We start from the raw sequence: 14,118 nt of genomic DNA on the forward strand, positions 1-14,118 counted from the left end.
CAGGCAAAGCCATGAAGAACGCCCTCCACGCTATACAACAGAGTCTTCAGGCCTTAGATGGTAAGCTGGACTCACTCACACAAAGAGTAGATAACATATCTGCTAAATTAGATAAGCAGGGTGAACTTTTGGATGCAGCTGAGGTACGCATAACGGCAGTGGAAGATGAATCACATGACACGACATGCAAATGCAAGGATATGGAGAAGATTCTAGAGGTTATAAAGAATAAGGCTGAGGATTTTGGAAGCGTGGTCGCCCCGCAATAATACTAGAATCGCGGGAGTTCCGGAAAGCACGAACAAGGGAAGGATGGAAACATATGTGGAAGACATGTTGCGTGATCTCTTTGGTGCCAACAACTTTTCAACAGTGCTGATTGTAGAACGGGGACATAGATCATTGGCCCCCAAGCCTCCACCGGGCACACCCAAGGCCCATCACCACCAGGGTCCTAAACTATAGGGATCGGGACGCAATCCTGAGGATGGCAAGGGAGAAACAACAAATCACCTACCAAGGGAACAGCTTGTCATTCTACACTGATTTTACAATGATGGTGCAAACTGCACGTAAAGACTTCAACCCGGCCAAAAAGAAACTCCGAGAGATGGGTATTGAGTATGCAATGTTATGCTTAGCTAGGTTGCGGGTGACATGTGATGAACATGCCATGATACTGCAGACACCAAAGGCAGCACACGACTTCATAAAAAAACTGACCACCAAACAGAAAGAGCAAAAACACACTGGGTCGGGCCAAGATTAGATTTAGCGGAACCATCCTCTTCTTGAACTAACTCTATTACCGGATGCAGGCATGGACGGACTATCTCAAGAACACTGGTCTATAACAAGAGCACCATGTCCTGTGTAACATATGGGACATGACTGGCGAGACACTGTACAGAGTGAGAAGGCCATCTTTAATGCCGAAATGGAGATGAACTTTTTTGCTAGGATGGAATATACGCCGCACGTCACTGGTGGTAATGTATGAAACAAACATGTATAAAAAATACTGCACCGAAAGGAGATAATGACATTGGGTATGCAGGCAAACTGGACTGATTAATGTGACTAATTGCACTTTCAATATGTCGGATAAGTAAGTGTTGGGGTGTAAGGATGACTCTCTTCAGATACTGAGGGCAAATGACTATGTGTGAAAACTGTAGGGTTACAGCCACATTAAAGTAAATAGCTAGATGTAGATGGCCACGCAGCCTGGATATTGCTATGATGGGCATCAATGTTCTATGATAGAAGCTGCACGTTGTATTGTTTTGAGATGTAAAAGGGACACAGTAATAGGTTACATTATATAACAGATGGAACTGCATGAGGACTGTTTATGATTCATTGGACACAATGTCTAGATTGAAATGTACACCTGCGCACATACTGGTTATTTCGACCACATCCACCTAGTGACTAGCACTTGGCAGATCCCCTCAACGGGTGCGCCCCAATACGGGTTTAGCTATGTTGGCATTTCTGTTAAGGGTATGTCTTTGGCATGGTTGGGATGCCAATGTGGGTGGGGTGGGAGGGAAGGGGTTGGGGATTGTTTCACAGATTACTATATTTGATATGCATTGCAGACATCCAGATTAACACTAGCCATGTTGTTTGTATTATGTCACCAATAACTGTTGTAACAGAGCACACTGAAGGCTAGGGACAGGAATACATCGTGGATATAAATTACACCAACAATTGTGGATAGAATGCAACCAGCACATCACAATTTATTAACATGGAACGTCAGAGGGCTTAATAACCCGAAAAAGATACAACAGGTCTTTGCTTATTTAGACAGGCCACATGTCAATATCGCCCTCCTCCAGGAATCCCACTTAGCCCCTACACATAAGAGTAATATAGGGAAAAGATGGGCAGAGGCAGTGTTAAGCTCTTTATACTCTTCTTATTCCAGAGGCGTGTTAATATTAGTAAAGAAAGGAATACAATTTCATATAGATAGCTCCATAACGGATGAGCTAGGTCAATATGTGATTGTAACAGGACATATTAGAGGACAACATATGGCTTTGGTTAATACATATGGCCCGAATATGGATGATCCTGACTTTTATAAACTTATTTGGCATAAAATTACAGAACTACCTGAAATGGCTCTACTGTGGGGTGGGGATTTGAATCTTTCCTTAAATGATAAGCTGGACAGATCAGGTGTCTCCAAGGAACCTCATAAACGGGCGGTGGGAGTGATTCAAGATATTTTGACCAAATGTCACTTAGTTGATCTCTGGAGGCTGCACAATCCTCAGGGTATGGAGGCAAAACACACTTTTGCGATCCATAACTTTTGGTCTTGTAAAGACTACTGGTTGGGGACGGAAGCGATAGCAACTGGACACGAAACATACGGCACCTGCCCAAAACTTTCCCGGACCACACCTGGTACAATTAATATTAGACATCCCCCACTACACACCTCCACCATATATGTGGAGATTCAATGCAGAAGCACTAAAAGACTTCTACATATACTAAAACTATTAGCCAGGCCATTGCAGACTACTTTATGTTGAATCAACCATCTACGGATGACCCTTGTCTACTATGGGAGGCTTTTAAAGCCAACATACGTGGAATCTGTATTAGCACCACTGCTGGCATATTGAAGGATATTCGTCACCAACTTACAACACGGGAAGCCATATTACGTGCTCTGGAGCGCGAATACGAAAGAACGCAAAATGCGGCTACATTGGGTGATATTAGGAAGGTCATATCGGAGTATCAGACATTTGCAGATGATGAGCTTAAATATTTAACGAAACGCCAAACTACACATTCCAATGGTGAAGGGGGTAGGCCAGGCTGAATTTCTAGCGAACAAAATATGCTCTGGCTTTACGCCAAAAATGGTCATGTCCATAAAGGATGATGAAGGTAAACCCCACTACGATATGAAGCACATACTGCATACATTCACAGAAACATACGGAGACCTGTACACATCACGTGATACCGCCGAACCGACTGAAATATTGGCCTATCTGGAAGATGTAGCAATAGCATGGCTATCAGATACGCAGAGAGCATATCTCTCACTGCCGGTAACGGTGGAAGAAGTTATTGAAGTAGTTAAATCACTTCCGAATGGTAAGGCACTAGGCCCGGACGGCTTCACCTGTGAATTTTATAAGGCATTTATTGAACAACTAGCACCCCACCTTGTGGAAATGTATGGGGGCGCTCATGATAAACAGATATTACCATCCACGTTTAGGGAAGCCATGATCATTGCTTTATTAAAACCAAATAAGGACCCCGAGCAGTGTAAATCATATAGGCCGTTGTCCTTAAGAAATACTGATACTAAAATCCTGGCCAAGATTCCCGCAAACCGGCTGCAGCCATTGATGGCTAATCTTGTCCTCCCGGATCAATCGGGGTTTATACCCGGGCGAGCAACAGCTCAAAACATCAGAACACTGTTTGCGCTCTCACATTACCTTACCCCAAAAACAAAGGCCGCTGCAGTCCTTCTGGACGCATCTAAAGCCTTCGATTCAATTGAATGGCCCTATCTCCACACTACACTACAAAGAATGGGATTTCCCCCAATCTTCCCACAATGGGTTTGGATATTATATACTGCACCTACGGCGCGAATTAGAGTTAATAAATATGTCTCCGATGCTATACCAATAGCAAGAGGTACGAGACTGGGATGCCCATTGTCCCCTTTACTCTTCGTGATAGCCCTTGAACCATAGGCATGCAAAATCCGACAAGGTCATAAGTATGCTGCGTTTCAATTCCCACAAAGACCATTAAATATCGTGCTTTATGCAGATGATATGGTGCTATACGTACGTGACCCCGATAAAAAATTATCCCCAATCCTGAGAGAATACATTAAATCACTCTGGTCTCCGAATTAACTGGTGTAAATCTATCATCCTTCCGTTAACAAATGGCACACCCCCTCACCCAGCAGAGTTCCCGCTGGAATGACAGACTGATCCTGTCAAATATCTCGGGATATGGTATCATCGAGACCCAGACATAGTAATTCGCACAAACTATGGGAGTGTGATTAGTGCTATTGGGGACAAAATAGGATGCTGGATTCATCTCCCATTAACATTGGCGGATCCATTGGCCATTGTCAAGATGGTAATTTTACCTAAATTCCTTTACCTTTTTAACAATATTCCCATCACACCACCGGCAGCGATATTTAAAAGGATAAACACTATGGTGACAAGACTAATATGGGCAGGTAAACAAGCTCACATCGAGCTGCCTGCACTTACACTACCTTTCGCCAGGGGAGGTTTTAAGGTCCCAGACTTTCTACTCTACTATTTGTGTGTTCAAGCACAATATGCGCATCACTGGTACCACCATGTTCCCTACCTACCACATGGAGCGGTTGCAGAAGGGGATGCAGACCCCATCCCGCTGAATGCTATATTACCACACCATCCATCCCGCTTCACTCTCAAGACATTAATACGGTTGACACTACCAATGCCGCATGGTGGAAGATGGACAAACTGGCTAGTAAAATGCCGCTCTATGCACCTGTATTGCCTCTGCAACATCACCCAGAACTGTCAGTAACCCAAGAAAAAATGGGAGCAGGGCTATTGAGACAAGTGGGTATCGACACAATGGGAGATTTGTATAATAATAGCACTTTTATAGAACCTAAATAACTGTCATATATCAGAAATCAGACGCTACTCTTTCAATTTACGTATTATAGAGGCCAACAAGAAACTCTACCCTTCTTACCCGAATGGACCCACACAGCTAACCGCATTACAATTGATACTTTCCGAACCTCGAAATATGCATATGGTATCGAAACTATACTTTAAACTATAGTCACACATTGATGACAACGCGGGCGAATTGAAAAAACTTTTGGGGTAAAGCTGTTACCTTACCTGCTCTACACTGTGGTCGCTGGTCTTCTTGGTCCCCCCTCCCGCCGCCGCAGCTCCATTCTTCGCAGCCACCGAGCGGAGGAAGGGGAAGGGGACTACTAATCCCAGGCTCCTTAGCGGCGGAAAGCCGCACACGCCATTTCCACCCCCGGAGGCGCATTTAACCGTAGGACAGCCCCGGCAGAGCGGGCGAATTGAAAAAACGTTTGGGGTAAAGCTGTTACCTTACCTGCTCTACACTGTGGTCGCTGGTCTTCTTGGTCCTTCCTCCCGCCGCCGCAGCTCCATTCTTCGCGGCCGCCGATGGGAGGAAGGGGAAGGGGACTACTAATCCCAGACTCCTTAGCAGCGGAAAGCCGCACCCGCCATATCCGCGCCCGGAGGCACATTTAACCGCCGGACAGCCCCGGCAGAGCAGGCGAATTGAAAAAACTTTTGGGGTAAAGCTGTTACCTTACCTGCTCTACACTGTGGTCGCTGGTCTTCTTGGTCCCCCCTCCCGCCGCTGCAGCTCTATTCTTCGCGGCCACCGAGCGGAGGAAGGGGACTACTAATCCCAGGCTCCTTAGCGGCGGAAAGCCGCACCCGCCATTTCCGCGCCCGGATGTGCATTTAACCGCAGGACAGCCCCCGTGTCGCGGTACCGCGCGCTGGCCGCGCCGGGCTAAGCCCGGGCAAAGGGCGGGCCCTCTGTAGCCCTCAGAAGCCGGAAGAGACTGGGCTGGGCCACAGAATTTGATTGTTCAGTGAAGGACTACATGATTGGAAGTGAGATTTTAATTGTCACTTCTCGGCGTATGTGTAAGGTGCGTTGTTAGCTTGCGGGTTGTTTTACCATATTGGCCTTTTTTCCTGAGTGCAGCAATAGGCTGACCCGATGACTAGAGGTAAAACTGACAAAACTGCTCCTGGGCAAGGTACTATGGATAATTATTTGATCAAAAAGGTAAACCAGATTAATAATGATAGAAGGGTCTCTCTAGGTCGGGGGAGCCCTCCATCGTTACAGGAAGAGATGTCTCTCCTAGTGGTGGATACAGCTATGCCCAATAGCCCTGATATTTGTATAACTATTAGTAGTAGGGAGGCTGGGCAAGCGAATATCAGTGATGAAAAGGAGAAAGGGGAAGGGTCGTCCAGTCCTAATATTGATGCTTCTTTTATGAGTCTGTCCACTAGTACCGATAATGAGGGGTTATCAAATTCCCCTATACTATCTATTCCATCTCCCCTTAATTTGAGTCAGGGTTCACCGCAAAAGAGGAGCTCAACCTCAATACCGTTGATTCATTGATTCCTCCCTGGGTCTCCCTAATACCAACTTACTGCCCCCCTGATGAGGGTGGCCTTTTGGAAAAAATTGAAATTTTAATAAAAACACTGATGCTGCCTCTTTTAGAAAGGACACGGTTGATTGATTCGCATCTAGATCTGGTTGATAAAAAAGTAGAAGAAATACACTTTTATTGTCTGATCTGGCAAAGGGATTGACTAGTATAAACCCCAGAGTAAATTCTGCTAATACGATCCCACAAACGAAACAATGCCCATCATGCTCTACTCTTTCCATAAAACCTAATCGTGCAGGGAAAAAGCCAATCTGTAATTCCCCCAAAAAAGCACAGCCATCTTCTTTGATGGAGAGGAAGCCTGCATCTAAAGCCCCACCTGCGAGTAAAGAAGATGATCTAAGGGGGGATAAAACCATCCCAAAGGAAAAGGCAGAACTCCCGCAAAGTAAGGTTGATAAGGAGAATGGGGGAAAGGATTTGTACAATATAAATCGACAATTACACAGAAGAGTAGATTTACCCCCAGAAGCTGCCCCTTATGCGATTATCTTGGCAGGTGTCCCTGAGCTCCCTTTAGGTATTAAGGAAGACCACCGAGCCTTAAAAAATAAAGTTGTCTATTGGTTGTGCAACAATAGACCTTTGCCTGCCCACATTAATGGGGAAATCTTAAATGTTAGGCGCGCAATTTGGGTGGGTTCACGACCTAAAGACAGGAAGGGGGATGTAATTATTGTAAATTTCAAAGATCATAGAGCTGTGAGGCACATTGGAGATTGGTATGATGTGAGAAGCAGTGACTCCATCTCAACACATTACCTTAGCTATTTTTATCCGCACACACCAGCTACTTATTTAAAAGACTGTGTAGTAGGAAGACAGTCTGCAAATAGGTTCGGATTTGATTATCATGGGCGTAAACAAACTTCTTTAGCCCAATCTCAGAGACTAGCTAATTTCTACCCCAGGATGACTCATCCTCTAACACCAGGACCGAATTATGAAAATAATTACCTGTGGGGTAATAGAGGTATAGCTCTATCTGCCTACAATATGCCAACCCACAATCGGTTTGATGTATTTTTGGGCCTTGATTTTGTGGATTGACTTAAAAAAGACACTCCTCTCATTCAAATGTTAGGAATAATGGAGAACCCTGATACAATTAAGGGGCATATAGAAGAGCATAAGCTGCGGGAGGGTAATGATGACATCAACCAAGTAGAAATTACGTCCCTAGAGGTAAATGGCCATAATAATGAGGAAGGTTATGAGATTAACACCAACCCTGACCAAAAGAAGGGGGAACAGTGTGGAGGAGCCAGTTCCCCATTATGTGGTAAGGATTTTGGGAATGCACCTTTGTGCGAATATGTCGTAAATGAGAATAGGAAATCCTGTACTCTTTTGTTCTGGAATGTGGCAGGATTAAGGCAAAAAATTAAAAATCCATCCTGGGAAAGCCTCATAAATGGTCTGGATATTTTGGCTTTGCAGGAAACTTGGTCTATTGACCCAGTCTATATAAGAGGCTACAGAAGTTTCTTCACTCCGGCAGTGGGAGGCCAACATGGGAGAGCAAAGGGTGGGTTAATTACGTACCTTTCAAATCAGCTCAAGAATGAGCAGGTCCGCTTTTCGCCAAAGTGCAGCTATTATCAAGTAGTAACGATAGACAACAAGAAGGGAATTAATTTTGTTGTCATCAACTTTTACAATAATATCCCGAAAAATGAAACTCTAAGCATACTAAAAATGCTGAGTGAGGATATACAACATGAAATAGATAATAATGAAAGTGAAGTATTAATTTTCTGGGGGGGTAATTTTAACTGTCCACTCTGTAAAAAGGGAAAACAAGGCATCTGCGGTTTAATGTTAGAGCAGGAGATAAACCTAACACACTTTGACCACTCCTTGATTGGGGATTTATTTAATGAAATATTGTTTACGTATGACCTGGGATATGTAAATGAAATTGCCCAAAAACCAACTCCCTTCGTCCCCACATTCATTGGCAAAGGAGCATCGACCTCCATTGACTTCATTATTTCTTCTAATAGTTACGGCCACAAGATTAAGAGGTTTAAGACCATAGAGTTACCACTTAGTGACCATTGGCCTCAAATAATGGAGATTGAAAACCCTTTTTTTGAGCAGTATAATGATGGGTCCCTTTTGCGTACAGTCCCTGATGTGATTCTTGGGAGGCAAAATGGGTATACCCTTAAATGGGGTAAGGTGGTCCCAGAAAAGTTCTTAGGCAAACTGTTGAAAAACTGTTCTGACAGCTTCGCGATTTGCCTGGGGGAGCACTCTGACAGTGTGCAGATAATAGAACATTTTAATATTATAGCTTTTTCAATTAGAAAAAGTCTGTGGGTGGAGGCTAATAAACGGGCAAAGGGCAATAAGAGTTAGTTTGATAATGCATGTACAAGGGCATTGACTGACTTGAAACATGCAATTCATAGGACACCGAGTTCCTTCACAAATAAGAGGTTTAAGAAAAATATACAATGAGGCATTAAAAAATAGGAAAAATGCCATAAAAAAGGAGGCCTTGGAAATCCTATGTGCAGCGTCACAGTCTAAGGATTTTCTTTATGATAACACCAAGGCGCGCACGGAGATTGCAATTGTTGAGGACGACTGGGTCGAAAATTTTTCCAATCCTTATAGGTCCCAAGATGAAAGACGTATTATAGGTCCTAGTATATTGGGTGATATAGGGGTAGAGGCCCAGAAGCTTGTGGTAACCTTGGATGAAGTTATGATGGGTTTGAAAGCAACAAAGGGTGGCAAGGCCGCAGGTCCTGATGAGATCCCAGCAGATCTGTTTAAAGCAAACACCGAGATCTGGGGCCCCATGCTGGTGCAGCTTTTTAATGCAGCACTAGCAAGGGGATTAAATCCGTCTTGGTTTACCTCGGTTATTGTACCAATATATAAGAAGGGAGATTGCCAAGGATTTTTATAGATGATTCTAGAAGGGAGATTGATCTGTAGCATGCACAATTTTGTCTGAGTCATCCTGGCAAGACTTCAAAATTGGGCAGAGGTAAATGGGATACTGAGTGACCTGCAGTTTGGATTTCAGAAGGGCATAGGAACAATTGAACAAGCTTTACATTTATTGACTGTTCATCAAAAATACACCAGGGTAAAGGGTGAACGCCTGTACCTTACGTTTGTCGACCTCACATCGGCATTCGATTGTGTGTCACATGTTAAATTGTGGGCAATTTTAAAAGGGTTGGGCGTGGAAGATCCTATCATTTGCTTTTTAAGATAATTATATTCAGGGGCCACAGCATCGGTTTGTTATGGAAAAGGGGGCGAATGTACCAGAAAATTTGGTGTTGGACGTGGAGTACGCCAGGGGTGCGTCCTGGCTCCATTTTTATTCCTGGTCTACATAAATGGACTTGAGCATCATCTTTTACAGGAGTGCAGGGATATGCCCAGGGTTGGCAAAAGACCTATCCCTGTACTCTTGTACGCTGATGATGAAGTCCTAATGGCCCGGACTCCCTTGGCCTTACAGAATTTGATAACATCTTTTGATAGGTTCATGATGAGTTTAGATTTAAAAATTAATTGTAGCAAAACCTTCTCCATGAACTGTCGTACAAGAATTGGGAAGCAAATGAGAAGAATGTTTATAAATGAAGTTCCCTTGGAAAATACCTCCACTTTCCCCTACCTTGGTATTTTGTTCCATGAATCTGGGTCCTGGACAAGTGCTGTAAAGGACAGAACTTTTTTGTTCTTAAAAACAATAATGGCCTTAAAGAATTTTATTAAAAAGTTGAGTAAAAAACCAATAAGAGAAATCCTAACTATATCTAATGCCACATGTACGTCAGTAGCTCTGTATGGCTTGGGGCTCTGGGGGTATTCCAACATAAATTCAATCCAAATAGCCGAAAATAAGTTCATGAGGGATATTCTGACAGTACCACAAAGTGGTGCGACTTATATCTGTCATACTGAACTTGGACAACCCCATATATCAGATATAATCAGAATACAACCTATCCTCTTGTGGCATAAGGTATGGACAATAAATGAGTGTGCCGTGAACCGGGCTATGTTGCAGGATGTCTTAAAAATGGAAAATGTGAGTGGTTTTAAATGGCTAGATTATGTTAAACGTTTTCTTATAGAAATCAATTGCCAACATTATTATGATGATCCACTCACAATGGTTACTATATCCAGAAAATTGTTGAAAAAACTGTGTATGGAATACCTCGAAGAGAAAAGAAGGCGAGAGGAATTGAAGAAAAAGACAGTTACCTTGCATCTTTTGTTACTAACTAGTAATAAATTACAGCCGTATTTAACTTTGCCGATGACTAATTATGATTGATTTCTCTTGACCATTTTTAGATTGAATATTGTTTTTAGACTTTTGTCCTTCCCAGAGATGAATTCATAGTTGCGTGATTTGCCTATGCGCCCGTGTGATGAATTTTCGTCCCAATCTGACATCCATGTTTTATTTTTTTGTAAATTTTATATTCTACCACGTAGGAAATTTATTATCCCAATCCTCAAAGAAATGAACTTAAACAGATGTCGCCCAGCATTTTTAGAAATTCTCAGAATGGACACTGTTTTAACTTTTGCAGTAGTTTTAGCTTTTTTTAAACTTGTTTTTAAATTACGGAAAACAATTGGTCTTGATGAATTATATTTGCTTTCTTTTAACTATCCCTGTGTAAACTGTAATTTCATGTTGTTGCTTTTATGGTTATTGTCTTTTAACCGAATAAAGTACTTTTTGAACTTTGATGACAACCCGCACAAAGCATTAGAGAGATGGAATAACACGCTTGAGAACCACCTTACAGAGGATGAATGGGCGATATGCGGCACCATAACTAACATGCTTACACCGAACGGCAATCTGCGCATATTGCACCATAAATACCTGCATCAAACGTATCAAACCCCTGCCAGACTTTACAAATATGGTCTCCGGTCGGACGCATAGTGTAAACGCTGTGGGGCAGAGGATGTCACTTTTATACATCTTGCCTGGGAATGTGAGTTGGTTAGTGTGTATTGTGTAGAGGTTGTGCAGATGTTGGGTGAAATGGTGAATGTTCAGGTTAATTGCACGATTCGCACCTGTCTGCTAGGTCTCATCAACAATGTACAAGCTACCAAGCGTAAATTTTGTTTAATAGCATTTCTCCTGGTCAAACGGAGGGTTTCATTGTGTTGGGGCAATAGGGAAGCCCCTAAACCCAAACAATGGCTTAAAGACACAGTCTATTGCAAAGACACCTTACAGATGTATGAGGAGGAGCTTCCCACAGGTTCCAAACCAAGAGATTATTGGATATACCTGGTTACCTATCTGCAAGCAAATCAAACTGCCTAAATGTGCAATGAGATGTAAAATGTAATTTCATGTTCAAAGGTGATACTGAATGTTCTGCAATATACTGGATGATGGACATAACTGTATTGTAATCTGTATGTTGACAATATGTTATTGGACATTGTAAGTCTTGACAACATGTTAATAAAAAAATAAAAAGATAATGCAGAGTCATTCATTTTCTGATTGTGCTTTAGCAGCACCTCTCTTAATAATTTGTGTGGGCTGATTTGTTCGTCGAGCCTTCTTTGCAATTACTATCTATCTGATCCAAAACACCCATTAAATCTTTAATAACTTTGTTCTGTTTGTCTATTACACTCCCACTTAAAATATGTGGTGCTCCCAAGCTTGTCCCCAAGATAAGAGAGGTGCAGCAGGTCATTATGGCTTTGCTGGGCCATCACTACTTAATAAACAACAGCTGCATAGTTTGCAATGTTTGTATATGACGCAGCTGGTTTTGATGATGTAGTGGACCAGCAAGGGGAGCTAATGGAGAGCCATCAGGAGGTGGGTGATGTGATCATATTTCTTCATTCCCTGAATGAGACGTACAGTGCCTTGTAGGGTGCCCTACTGCCTTTTAATGTTTAATCCTTGCTATCTCATTGTGTCCAGCCCGACAAATCACAATTCCTTGTATTTCCTCAGTACATTTCATTTGTAAAGGTATATCAATAAATAAAGAAATCGGTGAGGTACTCAGCATTGTCATCTGAAAGTCTGTTATAAAGTTCTATGGTTATACTGAATAAACAGCTACCTATCATAAAAAAACTCTTTATTGATGTCATAACTACACTTTCACAATTGCTTTATTAAGCTTCTCACTTTCTGAAATTTGCTTGAAAATGCACCATATCACTCTTTTTTCAAAATGTCCTCGGGGTGACCCCATCCCGAATCCCCCTTGAGTCCCAGTTATGACGGTCGAGCTCACTCGCTATGCGAGTGAGCCCCTGGGCACTCATCCTAAACTGTTGGCTGGGTGCTTATGAGAGTATCTGGAGTGGAACAAAAGGAAATCTTATTTGAGAGTGATGCAGTCCAGTTGTTGACTGGGAGCTACAAGAAGTATGGCACTAGGGGTTTAGCTCCAGCCCCAAAGGTCTTTTCAACTCGCAGGCCTTGCCCGGAGGTAAAGTGTAAACTAGCACAGGGAGTCTAGAGTACAGGGGAGCAACACAGACACACAAACACACAACTTTCTTACCCTGCACAAAACACTAAAATCAGGGTGTTACCCAACTTGTGGTATGAAATATATAAGTATTAACTGTAACTCCTCTGTTCTTCCATTCACAACGAGGACAAAGCTCAGCAAGTGAAAAAATACAGCTTTTGGTTGACTTACTCAGAGAGGACATTAAGCCTTTCTCCCATTCTGATGATGGTCTCAGCCTGGCCACCTGATGGGAAATCATACAACGCCACAAAAACACACTTGTTGACGGCTGCAAGAAACAAGAAACTAGGATGTCATAACAGCACAGATCACAGATCCTTACTTCAGTCAATGTGAAAAAAAGCTAGCATATGCGGGATAGGCTTCCATGATAATGAAGTTTGATGTTGTTAGAGGAATGGATAGCAGTGTACATATGAGCTCATTTGGCGAATACGTCCAAGTAATTCAGATTCAACTCCACTTTAACACCAGGCTAAATTCATCATTGCCTAGGTAGCTTAGCTGACAATGGGTTTCTGTAGTTTCTGCAGTACCATCTGAACAGTTTTTTTGGTTGTACAAGATGCATCAATACAGGATAGCTGCAAAAATCCGGTCGCAAGTAGTCGCAGAAATCCGGTAGCATCCATACCCATGAAGATGGATTTCTTCTGCAAAACACTAGAACCAGCTGTGATCGTGGAGAGGGAGGCCTGCATGGTGTCTCAGACAACCATCTCTGTAGACACATTCACAACGTTCCGTTATTGCAAACAGGGTCCCTTACAGGGCTTAGCTTAGAGTGCCTGTAATGTCAAAGAAGAAACACTTTGAAAAAGAGAAATTGTGCGGGCCATAAAGTGCATCATGTTTCCGCTTTTAGATTCTCAAATGCCCACACATGATTTGCACAATAGGAGTGGTTACCAATGGACAACTTCCATTGTGAAAATGGTTTAAGAGTGTCAAGGGCAGTCATTAATCATTGCTTTGCAAAGCATGAGCGGTCACAACACATTGATAAATGGCCTTGTAAATAACAAGGAATGGGTGGAAGCATTCAGTGAGTTGAAAATACATTTGCAACTTGCAATGACACTTTCAAACACTGCTACTTGGTTTTTCACCCTCACAAAGGCTGCCACCTGGGGGATCAAGGCATTTGCAAGGTTAAATCCCTTTAGTACACTGGTCCCATTATGGTTCTGGAATAATACTTATGAAGAGTGTTGGATGAGAAAACTCTAGAAACAAAAAGCATATCATTGATTGTGTCAACATTCCTGTGCTGCAAAGACCCTTACTGCAAACTCGAAAGTGAAGGAA

The 14,118-nt window shown here is 42.7% G+C and overlaps 1 protein-coding gene across 1 annotated transcript in view; it reads right to left on the reverse strand.

The window, feature by feature from the left end:
• SLA2 (Src like adaptor 2) overlaps nt 1-14,118 on the reverse strand; it is a 241,505-nt gene that overhangs the window by 125,980 nt on the left and 101,407 nt on the right. Inside the window, exon 3 of the mRNA XM_086932350.1 lies at nt 12,979-13,078. Coding sequence (XP_086788476.1) covers nt 12,979-13,078 — 100 coding nt within the window. The remainder of the gene's footprint in view (nt 1-12,978; nt 13,079-14,118) is intronic.

The sequence above is a fragment of the Lissotriton vulgaris genome, chromosome 7 (genome assembly GCF_964263255.1).
Source record: "Lissotriton vulgaris chromosome 7, aLisVul1.2, whole genome shotgun sequence".
Lineage (NCBI taxonomy): Eukaryota > Metazoa > Chordata > Amphibia > Caudata > Salamandridae > Lissotriton > Lissotriton vulgaris.